Consider the following 21,322-nt stretch of genomic DNA (forward strand, 5'->3'; position numbering starts at 1 on the left):
ATGGGTCTCCATGGCCGAGCAGCTGCATCCAAGCCATACATCACCAAGTGCAATGCAAAGCGTTGGATGCGGTGGTGTAACGCACGCCGCCACTGGACTCTAGAGCAGTGGAGACACCTTCTCTGGAGTGACCAATCGCGCTTCTCCATCTGGCAATCTGATGGACCAGTCTGGGTTTGGCGGTTACCAGGAGAACCATACTTGTCGGACTGCACTGTGCCAAGTATAAAGTTTGGTGGAGGGGGGATTATGGTGTGGGCTTGTTTTTCAGGAGATGGGCTTGGCCCCTTAGTTCCAGTGAAAGGAACTCTGAATGCTTCAGCATACCAAGACATTTTGGACAATTCCATGCTCCCAACTTTGTGGGAACAGTTTGGAGCTGGGCCCTTCCTCTTCCAACATGACTGTGCACCCATGCACAAAGCAAGGTCCATAAAGACATGGATGACAGAGTCTGGTGTGGATGAACTTGACTGGCCTGCACAGAGTCCTGACCTCAAGACGATAGGACACCTTTGTGATGAATTAGAGCAGAGACTGAGAGCCAGGCCTTCTGGTCCAACATCAGTGTGTGACCTCACAAATGTGCTTCTGGAATAATGGTCAAAAATTGCCATAAACACACCCCTAAACCGTGTGGACATCCTTCCCAGAAGAGTTGAAGCTGTTATAGCTGCAAAGGGTGGACCAACGTCATATTGAACCCTATGGATTAGGAATGGGATGTCATTTACGTTCATATGAGAGTCAGTCAGGTGAGTGAATACTTTTGGTAGTATAGTGTATCTTCCTATATCAGCTCATTATTACGTTTATTTAGTTAATCTGCATGTTTTCTGGGTAGTTTATGGTGTATAATCATGAATTGTATTAAAATTTCAGTTTTATTCGAAGTATAAATGCACGATCCTTCATCGCCACAATTTTAAAAGCTAAATTTTAAAGCCTGATTGTGAACATCTAATGCACTTCATCCTTCGCACCAGTAGAGGGGAGCATTATGTTGCAAATAAAGAGCCCAATAACACTAAACTACTCTGCTGAAGGCCCTTTAAGCAAAATAACTGAAAACCGTTTAATTCGTGGGACAGCAAGCATCACACTGTCAGAACAGACTGAAAATACATAAAGTCAAATAAGGATTTCCTTCTGGATAATACAATGAAAATACATAAATAGAAATAAAAATATTATATTGAGGTTTCCATTTGCACATTGTTCTTTTGCAGGAGTAATTAAAAAGCAATTATTTTTGGTGTGTTTTGATAATATTCTACCAAAAACTACAAAAATATCAGGTTAAATTAGAATATCATGGCCTAAACCAGTGAAATCTTCTTTCTAAACCACTAATAATGGTACAGATCATCCTGTTTGGCATTTTATAGAAAATCCCATTTTTAACAAGCAGATTTTAACCACTACTAATGCATATTATCCAACGCATACTATGTTCCAGCACTCCTCTCTTGTCTGCTTTGATCGTGCTGCAAAAATAGATGCTTCACTTCTAAGGATGAGGAGGAGGCATGATGCTGCAAAATGTAAAATCCCTGAGAAGGAGTGCCACTGCCAGTCACCACACAGCGTTACTGTCACAGCACAGTGTCCCGATGAGCACAAACTACAGGTTTAACACACTGAGCTGGCTTTAGAGAGGCAGGATTTACTGAGGTGTAGTGGGCTGAAGGTTTGTCTGGAGGTGTGTGTAGTAGGTGGAACAAAAGCTCTGATGATCTGAGACAGAACAATACACCATAATATGGAACAGATAGCAACAAGCACCATGAAGAGAAAAGAAACTGTGGGTTAAGTATTAAAATTGAAATTAAATAGATTTTTAGCTGGTACAGCAAAATCTTAAAGCAACTGTGTGTTGACAGAAAACCAAGAAATTAAATACTGCAGTTCACCTGGGAGAACCAGAGACAAGAAAATCTATTTTTAAGCCTTGGAGTCTTTTAAAGAACAATAGTTACATATTTAATTCTAAACGGAAAAAGGAACATGGCACAAAGTAGTTCTGCTAAATGGTGACTGCTAGCTAAGAGAGTTAGCATTCTTATCAGTAACTATTGTCTCCAGCCTTGGTGAATGTTAATTTAGCTGCTTTTCTTGGAAGTAAAACCTCCAAATTGGGAACACCAGATAATGTAGTCCCACTAAATGTTAGCTAGTAGAGTTAGAATTAGAATGGCTTTATTGTCATCATACATGGCATGACGAAAACATAAATAGCTTCCGCTGGACGGTGCACAACAACAAGCAATAAGAGAGCAAATATCATCATTAATTAATAAAATCAAACATGCATATATAACAAACCAATATTGAAAATGACATCTGCAAAGGAGGCCAGATATATACAATATGGGAGGTAAATGAAATGGAATAATGGAATGAAATAGAATAAGAACCAGTAAAATTGAATAAACATGTCAGGAAAATTGCACAAAAACAATGTCCCACTAAATGTTAGCTAGTACTGCTCGCTAGCTAGCCAAGAAACTGTTCCCAATAACTGCTGTCTCTGGCTTTAGCAAATGCATATTTATTTCTGTAGCTGTATCTGAGAGAAAGGAATATTGCATAAAGTTGTCCTGCAACAGGCTAACTACACCATGTCCCAAAAGTTCGTTCTCTACACTGGACAACATGTTTGTTTGTCACCAAAATGGGTTCCACCTGGTCAGTCAGGTACTGTTTGGCTGTTTGTCTGGTCAAACTGTCAGGTCCCAGGATATGAATTTCTTTCTTGACCAAAATGCATTACACTCACAACCAAATTTTGGAAGCGTTGTTACCATGGCCAAGAGTATGAGTGGAAAAGCTACTCTTTCTACTCTTTCAGAGTCTAATTCATGCACAGGCCATTGCTCTTCGAAATGCAGGAAAAACTCGGCAGCAGGTAGCTCTAGCCCGTGGCAGAAATATCGGCTGGGTGCAGAAGAGGTGGCAAAGGTACAACAAAGACTTCAAAGACGTGCCTCGCTCAGGACGTCCATCTGGCCGAACTGCAGGAGCCAAGGATCTGATGAGAAAGGCCAAGGGTAAAGACACCAGTTATGTCGGTGACTCAGTCCGAGGCAGAAAAATCTTGGAAAAGATGTTTCTAAGAGCACTGTGTATCATTATTTAACAGAAGCATTGGGTCTGAAAGCTTACAAGAGGCAACCTACCCCATGACTCCCCAAAATGCAAAAGGAGAAGAGACTGGCTTTCGCAAAGAAGTACATAAGTCTGACTCCAAAAGACTGGGAGAACTGGATTTTCTCTGATGAATGCCCTCTCTACTTTATTCTGACATCCAACAGCCAAAACGACTGTTCAGATGATCATGAAAAAGTACTATCTTCTGAGCAAGTGAACTTCAGTGCCCATAATGTGGTTTGTGCCTCAAAGATACCACTAGCTGGGTTTCCATTAGTTTTTCGCAAAATAAAAGCGATATTTCTAAAATTTCGACAGAGTATATTTGCATTTTGAACGTGTTTCCATTGAAGGTTGTTCTGGGCAGAAGCATCATAACTCTCATAAAATATCATCACGCGAGATTTCACTGCAGGAAGATGGACGCCCGAAACCTGCTTCTATCTCCTTATAACACTCTGCATTCCTCTGCTGTTTGCTGTCTAGTATGGCAGTGATGTTTTCCTCAAGAATAATGGCAAGAAAAGTCTCGGTCTCCTCTTCTGTCCACACGTACCGCGCCATGTTTACGCCGAGAGAACTGGTCATGTGACCAGGTACGCCACGTCCAGTGATGTATAATTGTGGGAAAAGTGTTTCCATTGCGCTTTTGCGATATTTTTCAATATCGAAACATCTGAAAAACCACCTCATGAGAGCGTAAAAACTTTTTAGCGATATTTTAGTCCTTTTTCGAAATTCAGGTGTTTCCATTACCAGTTTTTTATTGCGCTATTTACATTTTGCGCATATCTGAGGGTAATGGAAACCCAGCTACAGTTAATGCGCAATATTACACCAACAACATTCTAGAGAAAGTACTATTTTCAGTTTTGACTGAACAAAAAATGTTTAACAGACATTTGGAATTGGTATTTATGCAAGATAGTGCCTCTGCTCACACTGCCCGGATGTCTCAGCAATGGTGTTCTGAGCATCTACCTGGCTTTCTGCATAAGGAGGAATTCCACCAAACTCTGCTGACCTCAACCCAATTGAGAACTGTTGGGAAACCTGAACAGTGGCATCTTTAAGTCCACCACCATGAAACAGCTCACCTCTAGGGCGGTGTGGGAAGATAGAACCATCCTCACTCAAGAACCTCATATGTTCCATGGCTGAAAGACTGAAAGCCGTGATCAAAGTCCATCCATCCATTCTCTATACACTGCTTTATCCTCACTAGGGTCGCGGGGGGTGCTGGAGTCTATCCCAGCTGACTCGGGCGAAGGCAGGGGACACCCTGGACAGGTCACCAGTCTGTCGCAGGGCTACATATACAGACAAACAATTACACTCGCATTCACACCTTTAGAACCAATTAACCTCAGCATATTTTTGGACTGTGGGAGGAAGCCGGAGTGCCCGGGGAAAACCGTGATCAAAGTAAAAGGGGGGAAATACTGGTTATTGAATAAATTGATAATATTGCATATTCAGTCTTTGAGCTTTGTTTTTCTGCAGAGAACGAACTCATGGGACACGGTGCAGTCTAGCTAGGTAGCAGAGTAACTGTTAGCAGTAGCTGTCATCTGTGGCCCTAACTAAACCAAATTTACACACCTTTCTTGGAACTTTAAAATCTATTTGCAGCAGTTTTTAATAATTAATTTGTATTCCAATATTTAAATTTAAACTAATACTGAAAAAAATGAACAAGAAAAATAATCCCCATAATGCTAAATATGGCTAGCTAGCAGTAACTGCCATCTCTAACTTTAGCGAAAACTAAATCACCGAGTTTTCATGCAATTGAAAATCTTCTTGCTCCAGAACTTTAGCAATTGAGTTTTTATACCACATTAACAAACAATGATTACATTTTTAATTCATAATGTTAAGAAAAAGCCAAAAGTAGCAATAACAGTCAAAGTAACAATAAAATGCAAACAAACAAAGGCTACATCTTAAAGATTTGTTTGTAAACAAGTTTTACATGTTTTGTAAAAAAATTAGTAAACACTGTGAGCTGTGTAGTAGTGCACGTGGACTTACACTGTTTAGGATTTTTTTGTGAGCAAAAATGGTAGAATTCTGCATTGACACTACACTTCTACAAAAGGAGAGCCCATTAGCTTCACTAGTTTTCTTCTTTCATCGTCCATCCTTATTTCATGATTTTTTTGAAACCATTTCATTGTTAAAAATGTATTTTTCTGTACTGTGACAAACTCAGAACACATTCATTTGTGCTTTTCACTGTCTCTAGATCATAACAAGGAGAAAAGAACACCAAAAGACGTAGTCCTGCTAAATGCTAACTAGCCCAGTTGTTGCCATTTCTGCAGCCTGACTACTGAAATTCGTGGGATTTATGCGGTTAGCCTGCCTTCAACTATCATATTTGAATGTCTTTAATTAAAGATTCTCTATACTTATTTTCAGTTGTCTAAACATAAGGCCCGGCATTACACTATCTGAATATTTTTAGGTTTCATGCAAGGTTTAATAATAGAATAAAATACATAAAATTAAGGTTTTACAGTGTGACTAAGAGCCTTTAATCTTCAAATTCTTTCTGCTTTGTTTTTGCTGCTCTCAGTATAGAAGCTACAGATTAATATTCTGTGTCCTGGAGTGGCCTGCCATACAGTCACAAAACAAAGGATCGAGAAATGTATCAAATCCCATGTTACATTTTCTGCTTTAGCTTCATGTAAATGTGCTAGAATAAAATAAAAACAACTCTAGCCCCTGCAAGCTAAAACGGTTCATTTGTATTCCTGCAGTCAGGCCATTTTTCTGCTCGCTGCAGTTATGTGATGACCAAAGAGGAGTGTTTCTGAGCAAAGATTTCTGTGGAAACTGTTGCCATGCAACAGCACAATACTGCGTTCATACCGAGTAGTAACTTCACTGTATGACTGCTCTTTTCCCTCAGCTCACACCGCCTGAGTTGTAATGCAGCATCCTGGTCTGTTCTGTTCTCTTCTCTTCTGTTCTTCTGTATTTTCAAATGCATAATAGAGTCATTATGTCGCGGCTGTGACTGTGGTGTCATTGTTTCATCAACCGTCAACTTTGCTTCAGCATCCACCTCCACACCCAGACTCCCTTCAGTTTCCACATTCAGAGCCAGATACAGTTCAGCTTCAACACACTAACCCCTGGCTCTCACTGTTAACCCTCTATTGCTGTCACCACATTACCTCTTCAGCCTCAGCCGGCTCCACGTCACCGGCCCCTCTCAGCCTTTTATTCACCACGACTGACCCCACTGGCCCACTGTCAACTGAGCTGTACATCCCCTCCAGGCTGCAAAGTGGAGGAAGGCTTCTTTTTTTCTTTTCTTTTTTCTTTTTTTGTTTTGCTTCTTCTTCCTCTTCCCTACACTGTGGGGAATCCCCTGTGCCCACATACTGTACATAATGAGTCACCAGCTCAGACATGAGGCAGACCCACAAACACTGCAAGGTATAATTTGTCAACCAGTTGGCACCTGAGGAGCTAATTGTAAAACAAAGCATGACAGGCTAGACACTGTAAAGGTAAATGAATACAAATCAGTCTGAGGAGCACAAACAGGACTGAATACACTGGAGATATAAAGTGAAAATAAATAATCACATGCTGAAGGCAACAGATTTGATCAGGTCCTGTCATAATATTTAAAGTCTGTATAGTGCCTTTTAATCATCACCAGCTAATTTTCACATCCCGCTAGGACTTCCAAAATAGATGTTTACACCACAGCTTGCTAGACAGTGATTTCATTCTCGCCTTTTCCTGTGTAAAAACCATCGAGATGAACAAACGGATCACTTCCCGATGCAGACACGTTTAAATTTAGCCCAATATGTGCACAGATTGTTTCACCGTGTGTGGCCTCCTCACTGCAGATGTCCTCCTGGTCAGCGCTCTGTCAGAGGAGGTCACACTCAGAGGTCAAATAGGTCGCCTCGTCTGACAGCGAGTCGACTGTTGAGGACCGTCCTGCTATTCAATACAGCAACCGTTTTACTAGTTATACTGAATGTGTATTGCAGATATCCCTAATTTAGCTCCTTGTAGTCAAAAAGAACATTTTAGATATCTGGGATGTCATGCATACTATTCATTGTATTGGGTTCGCGACTGTTTAAGTTTAACATATCTACTGTTTAACTGTTTAATTCTGGCTAAGTTATTATAGCTTTAATTACCTCCATTGTCCTTTTGATTTATTTCAGTTAAGCTTAAACAAGCCGGAATGATGTTGTAGATATCCACAATGTCATTCTTGAAATCCACAATTGTCAATTCAGATATCAATAATGTTACTTTTACCATCCAGGCATATAGGATTTCTCGTTACTGATATCTACAATTCATTTGCAGATATCTGCAATTCACATTCTGGGTGTAAGCAATTGAATTGTGGCTAGAGTTAATTTCAGTTACAGATATCTGCAGTTTAATTCTAGTTTAAGATATATTTAATTTCCCATGATTCAATATATCTACCTTGTCCTTTTTTATTACTGAATTTAAACTTGGAAAAAGTCAAAATGCTGTTGCAGGCAATTTAAACCGGAGCAACGACTAGTCAGAATGGTATTAGAGATATAATGTAATGATGCTTTGACTGGGCAAAAATTGCATTGCAGTTGTCTCTAATTCAATTCTTTGTAGTCAAATAGAAGATTTCCGATATCTACAATTGTAAATTCGGATATCCATAAGGTCACTATGACCATTTGTGCGTATGGGGTTTCTCATTACAGATAACTGCAGTTCAATTGATGATATCTGCACTCCACATTGTAGATATCTGCAACTGAATTATAACTCGTGTTAATTCCAGTTTCCAGTATCTACAGTTTAAGATGACTTTAATTCCCCATAACTGGAGATATCTGCATTGTTCTCTTTCAGTTTCATCTGATAGGCTTGAACAAGTCAGAAGTATGTTGTAGGTATCTCAAACTGGAACTATGACTCGTCAGAATGTAATTAAAAAGAACATGGCCCAAAAAGCAAATTGCACTGCAGATGTCATTCAATTCTTTGTAGTTCAGTAAAATATTTCAAATATCCACAATTGTAAATTCAGATACCTGTAATGTCACTTTTATCATTTGTGATAACGACAATTCAGTTGCAGATTCTGGATATCTGCAACTGAACTAGTTTTAATCATAGTTTATAGTCATTCTGGCTAGAATTGTTTAAGATTACTTTAATTCCAAAATATCTACATTGTCCTTTTTTAATTACTTCAGTTAAGCTTGAAGAAATGGAATGACATTGTAGACATCTCATACTGGTACTATGACTAGTCAGAATGTAATGACAGATTTAATGAGTGGAAGTTTTGACTGGAAGAAATGACATTGCAGATGTCTGCAATTCAGTTCTTTGTATTAAAATAGACCATTTCAGCTGTCATTTCAGATATCCATGACGTCACTTTTACCATTCGTGAGCATTGGGTTTCTCATCACAGATAACTACAATTCACATTGCCGTTATCTACAACTGAACTATGACTATTGTTAATTTCAGTTTCTGATATCTACAGTTTAATTCTGGTTAGCCATAATTCAAGTTCAAGATACCCTGAATCCCCAGCTATTCAAGATAACGACATTGTCCTTTTTAATTACCTCAGTTAAGCTTGAGCAAGTTAAAGTGATGTTGTAGGTATCTCAAACTGGAATGATTACAAGTCAGAATGTAATTACAGATATGGAAATTAGAGTTTCGATTCGACAAAATGACAAAGCAGATATCTGTAACTGTGTGTGTGAAGCTACAGCAAGCTGGAGATGGAAGCAGTTTGCTTTTCAAACGTACTACAGCAGCTGAGTTTGACTATCCAGAATTAAAATTACAGACGTCAGCGACATCATTTTGATTAGTCAGAATAACTCAGTGATATCTATAAGATCATTCTGACTAGCCGAAACACCACACAAATCTGTAATTCAGCTATGACTAGTGAAAATAATAGTTGCAGGTGTCTCAAATGTCAACATGACTAGTCTGACATGTTGTGCATGACGCTGCTCATGCAAAATTTCCCATCAGATATTAGTCCAGCAAAGAATTTGAATAGCATTAACAGAAGTTACGGCGGCTGCTGTGGTGGATACAACTGTTGGAAAATGCCATGAAATAGGACAAGCTTATCAGTGAGGAGTTGGTGGAGAACAAGAGCTTCGTCCATTTGAGACTTGTGGTCGAAATTAATTAGAAGCTGCTGTATGGCGGTAGACCCATACATCTTGCAAATGTGGTTATGGTTGCAGTACTATAGTGCACTTAGAATTGTGGATGTATGCAGCAAAACTGTCTATCTGAAATGAAAATAGCACATGAATGGTAAAAATCAATTACAATATGGATATCTAAAGTGTTCTGTCTGACTAGGAGAGGGTTCAAACATCAGCTCAATCCTAAATCATAATAAAGACAAAGAAAAATCAGATAAATAAACCTGCTAAATGCCTTGACTAATGTTAATTTACTGGCTTTTTCTGGAATTTAAAAATCTATATTGATGCTCAAAACTATTGGGTTTGTACAGCGCATAAACCAGTAGATCAATCTTAAAAGAGAGAAAGCAACACCAGCTCAAAATGACCTTAGATAAAACTATTTATCCACTTTTCTCTGAGTTAAAAATTCAAACTTGCACAGAAGTTTAAATAATGAAGTTTAAACACACTTGTGCTATTTAAATGGCTGTGATACAGGAGGCTTAAAAAGAACATGTGGAGTGATGTAACCATGAGAAAGGGAGGGAGCAAATGCTAGGATTTAATTTTAGACTCACTTTTTACAAACTTCTCTTCATCACACAAGTCTGTCGTTATGAATAATCACTTCCTGTCATCACAAATGTCAAAAAAGAGAAAGAAATTAAATATGTTCCCAAATAATAACACGTAAAACTGCAGTGTTGTGCGCTGCAGCCAGACGGAGAAGTGCAATGTATCCTGGCATGTTTCGAGACGAGTGCTCCCTAAAATAGTCTCTTAAAACCTTCGTCTGAACGTTGTGGCACTTTTTGATAAATAATACAAAGTCTAAATGTTAGCCTGAATAATTCATTTTGCAGCAGTCATGCATAACAGCTGTCTTTGTGCCCAGAAAGAGACTGCAGCCTCCCGTCTTATCATAACTTAACGCCGCTATAAAAAATAACAGCACAGTGGAATTAACTTTAAGAAAACACCAATATCAGAGTTGACTGTGTGTATTCTCAGTGTAATTTAATGTCACTTAATGTGTTTGCTCAGCTGGGGGTAAAACTGATGAATCGGGCTCTTCTAACCAAAGATAAGAACTCTCACCATCCATACAGAGGCAGATAGTCTCTATAGCAGAGATGCTGTCACATTGATGTCTCTGGTCTACTCACTGTCTACTCTCAGGCTGCAGGGAGGCCTATTTATAGATCTGTCTCTGTTCTCGGTCCCCTCTTTCCCTCCATCTCTGTGTTCTCCCTCCTTCCCTACCTCTAATGGGTTGATATTTCTGGAGCTGTACAGCTATTATCTTCTTTGCATCTTTGAGGTGCGGATCACGTTGAGTCGGATCATAAACTTTTCAAAATGTGACGTGTCTGTGTGGTGAGCGGCTCAGAAATATATTCTCACCGTGTCCGCTATCAGTGCTGATGAACGGTGATTCACTTCAGCATTAATCCAAGGTTTTATTTCTAACACCTGGTTGGTCATGAGCTGCCATGCTTCAGCTTCAAACTCACACAGTCATCAGTCTTTATCCGTCCTGTATTCTTTCAGGGAATGTCTCAACTTTTAATTACTTGTGAGTCAGTCTTCACACCGTTGCTGCTCCATAGAGCTGCCACTTCTGCCCCAGAGCCTTAAAACTAGCCATGACAGCTTTGTAGTTTGGCTGATGATGAATGGGTCAGCAGTAACTGTGAGAAGCCTGAGCCACAGGAGGTTAAACGCCGTTTAGTGCTGGAATTCATAGACAGCAAAATATGCAGCATTTAGTTTGGAGTGAAAGAACTGATTGATATGAGAAAAAAGATGTCTTAAGTAACAAAGGGAGGACAAAAGCTTGACAAGGGGAATCTACAGCCAATGCTGACAGCTCAGGATGCTAAGATAGTGATATACAGCAGATACAATTGTTACCAGAGTACACTTCTTTGGTTAATGTTAATGCATGTTTCAAAATAGCACTAAGCACAATGCATCCAATAATTATAGAATTATGGCATCAAATCAAAATGTGCACCTGTTGGTGGCACTGGGGAAAATTGAGAAGATATAAGTGTAGGTTTCATCCCCTGAAAACCATGAAGGTTGGTATAAAATTTCAATGCAAACCAGAAGTTTCACTATGAGTGAAAGTGGTGCACTAAGGTGCTACATATGTTAGCATGGCTAAAAACGGGCCATCTGTTGTTTAAGAAAAGTTTAATGAATCCACAAAGAAGCTGTTACAGTAAGAGCTGAGACAGACCTACTATTTTATCTGACCTATTTCCAAAATATCTTCAATTCCAGTGCATGTACACTTTGAGTTTTCCATTAATTGATTCTGTTATGCAGCAAATGATCTAAAAAGAAGAGGCAATGTGAACGAAACAACCTCTCTACAAACTTGAAAGAGCCAATGAAATTCAGAGAGGACAAAAATAATCTATCTGTATCATCTCCAACACACACCTGGCTTCCACAGTGTATTTTTAAACCACCATCAAAGATATACAGTGTTTTTTTTCTTTAATATCACCAGGAAGTGGCGGTCCGCTGATGCTAATGAGGAATTCGATCCAGTGATTTAGAGGGCATTTGCCTCTGGGTGACATAATTATGGCTCGATGATGACTGGTGCATTGTCATCGTTGCCTCCGTTCAGTGAAGTAAAGCTTGTGATGACAGTGATCTGACAGAGCAGCGATTGTATAGGTGGAAGTGAGGCATGGCAGTTTTCCCGTAGATGTGACCTTTATAATGTAATCTCCTCTAGATATGTAGATGACATCAGATGACAAGTTAATCTGAATGTATGTATGTTTAATGAAAACAGAAATAATTATATGGCTTTGTATGGAAAAAGTGTATTTATTTTTACTCTAACTTGAAAGAATTTGCCATTAAAAGTGCTAAATTGATTTTGTAGCTGCTGCAGATTCAATTATGCGTCCATCACTAGGCCCCAGTGTGTTTTAGGATGTGTAATGTCACCAGGATTGACTAATAACTGTGACGCCAACGTCCCTGAAAGTGCAGCAGTGCATTGAAACGCCAGCTTGAAGACAGGTTGGTGCTGAATCCTAATGCCTCCAGTGTGCTTTGAGCTTTCATTTTTTTACAGGATGCAATAGGTGTCTGAGCAGTGCAGCAAGGAGCCGGGCTGATAGTGGGATACTTATCATAGCCCTAGCAACAGCGCCATGATTGGTGGCTGCAGAGAGTGAGCCTGCCAGCTATTGGCTGGCGAGGAGGACCTTTCAAAGCACAGAATTTCATCTCATGAAAGGTTCAGTGCAGCAAGCTGCAGCAAGAGGCTGCAGTCTGAAGGTGGGCGATCCAGCAGCTCGCCACTTAAGCTCATCAATCAGTGCCGTGGCTCGATTCCCAGTTTGAAATGCACAGATATGCATAATGTACTCAGATAAGCTTTTAAAATATACAACAGGCAGGTGAATTTAACAGAAACGCTGATGCTCCATCTATTCTGTCATGAGAGGGCAGGATTTTATTTTTTGCAGCTTTATTGCTCCTCTGCCGCGATCATATGATAACCTGTAGAAGTATTCTTTGATCTATGGCCTAATTCAGTTAATGATTATCAAAGCGGCCTTAAAAAGAGCCTCATGTGAGACACACTGTAGTAGCCGTGTGAGCTGGCAGCGGCCCTGCACTGCAGCTATACAGACTCCATCTCATACATTCAACACATGCAAAAGTGCAGCCACATACAGTACGCAACAAAGCCACCCAGACATGGATGCAAACACTCACACATAACACACACACACACCGATTACGTGACCCATAAAGGGTTACATAAGGTCATGCTGACTTCCTGTTTTAATGTGTAGGCAGAAATTTGGACTCTCTGCTAGCTAAAATGACGAGGAATGAGCCATGGTGTTCCAGGTATGACCGTAAATGGCGAGATTACAGACAGAAATGAAAATATAGAAAAATACCGATAAACAAATAACTTTAATGGGCAACAGATGGCAACCAAAAAGTCCTCAGAGCATACAGTTTGCATCCCATTATCAGCTATCACTCCCCTCAATTCTTGCGAATTTCCAGCAGGTCAGCTCTTCTTGAATCAAATTCGTGATTAAATCTTTTTTCTTTTTTTAAACCTCAGATCTTCTATTTGCACGTTTTCGTGTCACAGAGACAAGAATCAACATCCAAAAAGAATGAAAACCTTAAAATAAAAACACAAACCACAGAGAAAAGAAACACAAATTAATCAAATAAAGGGAACACAATGTTATGTATTCTTGGCAATGAGTGAAAGTCTCCTGACATGGTTCTTACAAGAAAAAAATATTCCAACAAAAAAAAGTGAGATAGTTCAGTTTCCACTCGTTTTTACGCACAAATTAAAGTGACGGACTCGACTCCATTGTAATATTCATAAGCTGCGTGAGCATTAGGATTTCATGCTATTTGCCTGGCGAGCCCTGGAGACCGTCAACTTTATACTACGTTAAAAATAAATCAAAGCAGCTGTGACATACAGTGTGAGCTCATGGAGGCTGACTCATGATGGTGACATAATTGGCATACATGAACAAGGTTGTGTGACTGACCTTAAGGCTTTTGGTTTCTCTCTTAAGCCATCACATCTGAAATCAAAAAATAAAAGTCCCCCAAATAACTGCCACCCAATAGGAAAAATAAACTGCCATCTGTATGAATATATTAATGTAATAATCTATCGAACTAGCAGCATTATGACGATAAATCCGTTCAGCAGCTTTCTGTGCTCTTGAGCAGCTTCTTAGTGTCTAAAGTTTGTTCCGAAGACGTGATTTTGCTAAATCAGTAACCGACTCTATTGGATTGCCTTTGCTTCCTGTGTGACTCTATTGTTGTGCATTGGTGTTGATTATTCATATCTAAGTGCTGTACAGACAGCAGACACATGTAAAAGTGAGGGGAAATATTACATCTTGCACACATGCTTGCAGGAACTTAAAATACTGGCAGATAAATCCTTTTTTTTCCTGTTAAAGGTTAACTTGCAAATGAGGCATATTAAATAATACAGGCACAAAAATAAAGCACGTGCTGTACTCAGGGCACAAAACAAACTTCTTTTTTTTCTTCTATGAAATGGTTGTCCTTTAAAAACAAATTTACTTATGGGTGACGATACAACAATACACTAGACCACCACGGAAATGGTGCATGTATAATTTAGTCATATTCTTTTTTATTATCATAGCTATTATTTCGGTTCTTGTGCAACTGCTACATAATGACTCACATTCAAGATATTTTGTCACTCAGGAACAGCTAAAAGGTATAAAAACAAACAAACAAAAAAAATGTATACTGTCAGAAATAAAATATGGTCCATGTTTGTGAATTCATAACAGAAACATTGAGCCTGGAAACTTCACCATTATTAAACTGGATAGCATGACAGAAAAAAGTACTTAAATACTGTTCAAAGAACAAAATATAACAGAATTATACTTCAATGTGACAAACACCAGCTGGTAAGATTAAGTGATCACTGGTGAGTTTTTATCTTCCTTTTTTTTTTTCTTTCATTAACAAATTAAATACACATATTGCATGTCACTATAGCAACGCCCATTACAGGTCAATTTTTACGATCACCATTTTGGTATAGCAAATCAAAAACCATAACAAAATGAAATAAATTAGAAATCAACATCAGACAAAGCCTGTTTTTCTCAATCATATGAATACTTAACACCCACAGTATAAGTTAATAAAGTCAAGCTACTGTATATAAATACATCACCAGCATGCACAATATTGAATAATCGATATTATTGTTGTCATCATCTTACACTGAAGAAACAGTATAGTAGGCAAGTGCATTTAATAAAACAAACACAGAAGTAAACCACAAACTCTGAAGCTGCTTTTTTTTTTGTCATTTTTTTGTTTTATATTGTTAAGTCTCTGCCTTTTTGTAATCTTCACCTCCAAAAGAATCGATGGTTCCAGTGACACAACTGACTAATCTGCCAAATACACTTTAGACAGAAGGTAGGGAATTCTTTTTTGTCTATCCAGTCCTAATTTTTTAAAATTTACTCCTGTGTAATTTATCTTCTAAAATTTATTTTTGATTACTGGGGGGGAGATTAAAACTTTTGCTTTGTTAGTATGAGTTTAGTATCAATGGCTTTCAGGGCCCTTTCTCATTCATAGACTACTACTGGAACCAATGCAAACTAGTTGTGTGAGGCATTCCCATTCAAGCATTTTCTCTCTCAAGTGACTCAAATGCATCTCTATCACGCAAAAACCTAACTAAGCAGCTTATCTTGACAGAACAAGATCAGTTCCTATGCCAGTGTGAGGCTGCCATTTCAATCCAACAACAACCACTTCAGGCTGATTGACTGACATATCAGTGGTTTTGGCAAATGTCAAAGAGAAAATCAAGAAGACGGAGGCCCCTTTCAACTGTATATATATTTCTATATATATTTAAACTAAGATTTTACCTCCACTCTCACCTCTCTTTTGATTCTTTTCTTTTAACACATGGAAAAATAAAGAACTGCTGCTGCGGTAGTATCATCGGCAAAAGCGGCTGCCAAAGTCCACTGGCCCTTCATATTTTTTTTTTCGAAGTGCGGCTTCTCTTTAATTGTTGCCCTCCCCTCCCTCGTCATCCTGCTGGTCACTTGTCCACAGTGTCAAGTTGTCTCGGAGCAGCTGCATGATGAGAGTGGAGTCTTTGTAGGAGTCCTCGTTGAGGGTGTCGAGCTCGGCGATGGCGTCGTCGAAGGCGGTCTTGGCCAGATGACAGGCCTGCTCCGGGGCGTTCTGGATCTCGTAGTAAAACACAGAGTAGTTGAGAGCTAAGCCCAGGCGGATGGGGTGGGTGGGCTGCATGTGCTCCTTGCTGATCTCATGAGCCTCGTTGTAGGCCTTTTCTGACGACTCCACCACCGTGGCCCTCTTCTCCCCCGTGGCCACCTCGGCCAGGTACCGGTAGTAGTCGCCCTTCATCTTCAGGTAGAACACTTTGCTCTCGTGCTGGGTCTCGCTGCAGTTCTTGATCAGGAAGTTGTCCAGGAGGTTGAGCACGTCCTGGCACACGGCCTCCAGCTCCTTCTCAATCTTCTCCCGGTAGGCCCTGACCATCTCAATCTTCTTCTCATTGCCGTCAGCCGAGGTTTTCTGCTCAATGCTGGAGATTACCCTCCAGGAGGAGCGGCGGGCGCCCACCACGTTCTTGTAGGCCACGGACAAGAGGTTCCTCTCCTCATTGGACAGGGCCTCGTTCAGTTCCGTTACCTGGAGGAAGAAGAAGAAAAAGAAGACAAACCGTTCAATCACCAGCACCGCACTGCATGTAGATTATATATGAAATAACATGAGAACATATCACAGAAAATCTGCAATAATGTCTGGTAAAAAACACCAAACATTTTAGGGTTGTGTCATCTCAAGAATGAGAATTTTCTGCTTTTCTTTCTTTTGTACTAATGTAAGTTATTTCTGACCTCTTGGGTGGAAAAAGAAAGATGTTATAAGGGAACATGCTGACCACTCCCTTAGCTATATCTCGTCTTCTGTCATTTCTCTGCTCCCCTTTGCAGTAAAGGAAAAATCTTTCATGATACTATACTTTCGCCTACATTCTGAACTAGCTTGGTAACCAAAAAATAACGGAGATATCAATCAATGCTAAAGTAATCACGAGCTGCGGTCCTGATTATCGCTGACGCCGTCCTTTTGCATGAATTAACCCAGACTAACAGAGCACAGTGCCGTCCACAGCAAAGAAGATGAGCAATATTTTACATGTCATGTGCAATTTCCCAGTTTCCATGGCAATCCATTCATTTAGTGCACCAGTAGCCTCAGCTGCCATGTGGACAGCTAATGCTAGTTAGTGGGAAATGATATTCAAGATAGTTGGCAGCGGTGGGGGGGGGGGGGGGGGTTGGGGAAGGGAAGGAGCTCTGGAGATGGCTAAAATGTTCCCACGAGGACTCGGGGGCAGCTGCACTGTAAGTGAAAACCATCACTGCACAGGCGGTTCACGTGTCCCAGTGACCTTCTCTCCGGCTCAAACTGACCTTTTTACCTGTCTAAAACGCCACGCCGTGACATCACTCTGAGTGTCGCTGTTAAATTTAGATTTTGACAGATTGGGGTGATAGTTGGGTGGTCATCAAAGAGGCTACGGTCTATAAAAAGCTGCTATTACTCAGGGTTATTCAATTGGAAAAGCAGGAGTACGGCTTCTGTCGGATGGATAGGAAATATATCAAAACCTTTCACCTTGGACAAAAACTAGAGACGATAACTGGGTTTCATCTGAAAAGCTCTTGTCTAGGGTGCTTCTCTCTTTGACATTCTCTGCTCAGCCAGAGGAGGCACAAAGATGGCGCAGGATCGCCGACGTCACACCGAGCTGGATGGAGAGATCAGAGCTCAACCTATAGCAATGGAGGTGCCTTCGCTGTGCCTCTTTAAAACGGTCACACAACGATCGCGTTCGGATGCAGGCGACAAACATGTACAGCCAAATTCAGCAGATTCCAACAAAACAAATGGGTCACCACTCCAATTATGATGACTGCAACTCACAGCTGTGCCAACTGCACGGCAGATTTCTTTATATATATATATATATATATAAGATATGAGTAATTATGATTTCAAGGCCTTCACAAAACTACCATTTCTTCATTTATTAACAGAATTTTTCACATTAAATGCCATATCATCATCTCTGCAAGCGATCTCCAACAAATGAATTAACTATCTTTTGACTGTTCAGCAGCTCACTGTGGGACTTTATGGGATTTACAGTGGCCTTTTCTTCTAATAATCATAATTAGGTGCGGGCCCAGCACTTTCACATACATTCTACATGAGGAAAATGAAGGTGATCGTTTGTCATTTCTGGCTGCAATGAAAAGGGATTCCCTTTGATTAAAGAGTGAGAGCACCCACCCCTGCAAAAAGGGCCCAGTTTGGACCGCACTGACATGGCAGATTGTTTAAAGGGAAAGGAATCCCTCCCTGCACACATCATCCCACCTCCTGCAACCAGAAACTCTTGATGACAAACGATCCGCTGGGGAGGGGAGGGAGAGGAAGGGAAAAAAACATCGCTCCATCTCTCTGGAGGTACATAAGACTAAATGTACCTCATTTTAAAAGCTTTTAATGTCTGAGCTCAACGCAGGCTCCATTCCCAGGATGCTGCTGCTGCTGGTTCCAGTGTGAGCTGGTGTGACACAGCACTTTTTTTTTAACCCTACTGGTGAATCCAGTTCCCAGAATTTCTTAAGGGGCCAGCGAGACAAAAAAAGAAAAAAAAAAAAAAAAAGGAAGAAGGAACAGCAGACAAAAGGCTCTGTCCTCAGATCCAGCCAATAAGAGCTGAGAAAGCTATTGTGAGGCAGGCCAGCCATGTCATCCGCCTCACATCCAATATTACACCATTTAATCAGCTCCTGTTAACCCAAAAGGACTTGAAATTGCTGCCTGAAGTCAGCCCTGGCACACAAACAGCACATGCACACATGGACACGGGAGGACACATGAGCAATGAGGAGGAGGAGGAGAAGGAGGGAGAAAACTACGCCTGTAATCAAATCTGATCATATTGACTCACTGCAATATGACAAAGAATATTCTAGAGAGATTCTGCTGCCTCCTACGTCTGTTTAGAGGAAAGATCAGCTCTTTATTGGGGCATTTTTCCAAAGCAGCCATGCTCAAATGATGCCTCTCAGCCACGTATTGTAGCATTAAAATGAACAGTTTTGGGTCATTATTATTCATATTTTAATTTATGTGACAAAGGGAGGAAGAAGAGGAGGAGGAGGAGGAGGCTTTTTTCTGAACAACCTCACATGGCTCCCAGCAGCAGAAGCTCTTATAAATTCAGCATAATGGAGGAAGGGGAGGTGGGCTGGTGGAGGAAAAAAAGGAGGAGAGAGGAGAAAAAAGCAGCAAATGCAACAGAGCAGAGCCATTATAAGATCCGAGGCTCTTATTAGCAGAATGATGAAGCTAGGGCCTGCATGCATTTCATTGTAAAACCCCTTCATTGAGCGCCACGGCCGACAGAAAGGCACCGCCCAAGGAGCAGGCGATTTAGACTCGGCTCAGAAAAAAAACGGGCTCTGAGGTGTCGGCGAACCGGCGACAGGATAATAAACACGTTAAATATTATTTTTACAGCGATTCCTGCTCGGAGTGTAGAAAAATCGAGGCAGAGTAAGCGCACATTTCCAGCCCACACAGTCGAGATTGCGGGACGCGCCTTTTACGCACAACGGAGCAGCGCCTCAAACACCATCCACACACACATGTAAAAGGAACATTTATCCATCCTTTCTTGATTTTTGAATGGACTTACCGATTTCATAGCAGCTGCCATGTCATCATATCTCTCAGCCTGTTCAGCCAGCCTGGCTTTCTGCACCAGCTGCTCGCGATCAACCATTTTTTACTGATATTTGGTCGCTTGGTCGAGCTGCTCTACTCGGGTTTTGGGGATGAAATGATGGATAATTTGGAAATCGCAACGCAGTGAAATCCTACTCGAACCAAATGCTGCAGCTGTTCCTTGCTGTCTGTCTGAGCTCCGTGCAGACGGGACACCCTCTCCTCTCTCCTCCCTCCCTCCCTGCCTTCCTCCTCCTCCTTCTCCTCCTCCTCCTCCTCACACTCTCCCTGGGCTGCGTCATCACTCGGAGAGGTGGGAGTCTGTGCCAATGATGTAACACTCCATACATGGGAACCAGAGGCCTGCAGGGATGGATGGGAGCAGAGCTGGGAGAGGGGCCTTGTGGGAAATCGAGTCCTCAAGGGGGGAAGGCTGCATGTTGGAGCAGAATAGCCTGGACAGTCTGATTAATACTGTTACAAGACAGACCTACTGTTTCTCTAAAGAAGACTCCAAAACACTCTAATATGTAACATTTCCCCTCACCATTAAAAAAAAAAGCATTCAATAGAAAACACAAAAGCAACTACAAACGTTTTTAGAAGCATGCCACCAGTCTTCATCATTGGATTTTCAGCTTCCATATGGTGAAAAGAAACTGTGGTTGTTAAAATCTAAAAGGCTGTTCAGATATGAATATGTTCACGTCTTCTATTCCTCAAGCCCCCCACAACTAGTCAGCCTCCCGGTTTTACAAACCAGAAAGACTTTACTGATCTACTATGATCCACCTGAAGAACCAAAAGTCATCTAGCTCAAATTTTGCATAATTCTGCCCCCGGACTGCCCACTGGTTCCATGTGAGTCACTCAGAAAGGGCAGCTGCCTCATACTCCACCACATTTACATACTTTCTAGAGCTGCTTTTGCTAAAATGTCTCAGCCACAAGCAAATCAAATCAAATGTTCTGCTGCTGGCTGCAAGAGCGAGTCTTCATGCAGTCCTAGCATCAGAGGAACAGAACATCCAGGGTGTTTCTGTTTTTTTGTTTTTTGTTTTTTTAAGATGGCCGAATTCTCAGTAAACTTCTTCTCATTTGCATATATTTCTGTTTTTGCTGTCCGAAAATAGAACAAGTATGAAAAAGTGAGCATTAACACTGCATGCTAACCAGCTGTCACTCAATACCAATTTTCTAAGCTGCAAAATATTGATAAAATAACCATAAAGTCATTTGGCAAACTCGCCATAGACATGAGTTAAAATCCTGGTCTCACACACTTATCGCTGTGCAGTCAACTGTTTTACTCTGCGCCGTCTGCCCTAGTTGCAGGGAGAGTCTTCTTTCTGAAGGGGAATACATCTGAACCACCAAAATAGCTCATATCAAGCCTCTTTCGGGGTTATTTTTGTCTTTGCTTAATCCTCGTGTCGTCCTGCGGTCAAAATTTTAAAGTTTGAAAATGTGGGAAAAAAATAGATTTTCACCGTGAAACGTCTGATGTCCATGTTTCTGAACATTTTCGGTGGAATAAAGAAATGTTAAAAATGTTTCTTAAGAATATT

General features: G+C 40.6%; 1 protein-coding gene across 1 annotated transcript; it reads right to left on the minus strand.

Moving 5' to 3' along the window:
- Positions 1 to 13,309: 13,309 nt before the first annotated feature.
- Positions 13,310 to 20,004, minus strand: ywhag2 (3-monooxygenase/tryptophan 5-monooxygenase activation protein, gamma polypeptide 2). The gene is made up of 2 exons (XM_022208169.2): positions 19,726 to 20,004; positions 13,310 to 16,637 (listed from the first exon to the last, which is right to left on the minus strand). The coding sequence occupies exons 1-2, from the start codon at positions 19,810 to 19,812 to the stop codon at positions 15,981 to 15,983; spliced, it is 744 nt and encodes a 247-aa protein (XP_022063861.1). The 5' UTR covers positions 19,813 to 20,004; the 3' UTR covers positions 13,310 to 15,980.
- Positions 20,005 to 21,322: the final 1,318 nt, after the last annotated feature.

The sequence above is a fragment of the Acanthochromis polyacanthus genome, chromosome 13 (genome assembly GCF_021347895.1).
Source record: "Acanthochromis polyacanthus isolate Apoly-LR-REF ecotype Palm Island chromosome 13, KAUST_Apoly_ChrSc, whole genome shotgun sequence".
NCBI classification, from domain to species: domain Eukaryota; kingdom Metazoa; phylum Chordata; class Actinopteri; family Pomacentridae; genus Acanthochromis; species Acanthochromis polyacanthus.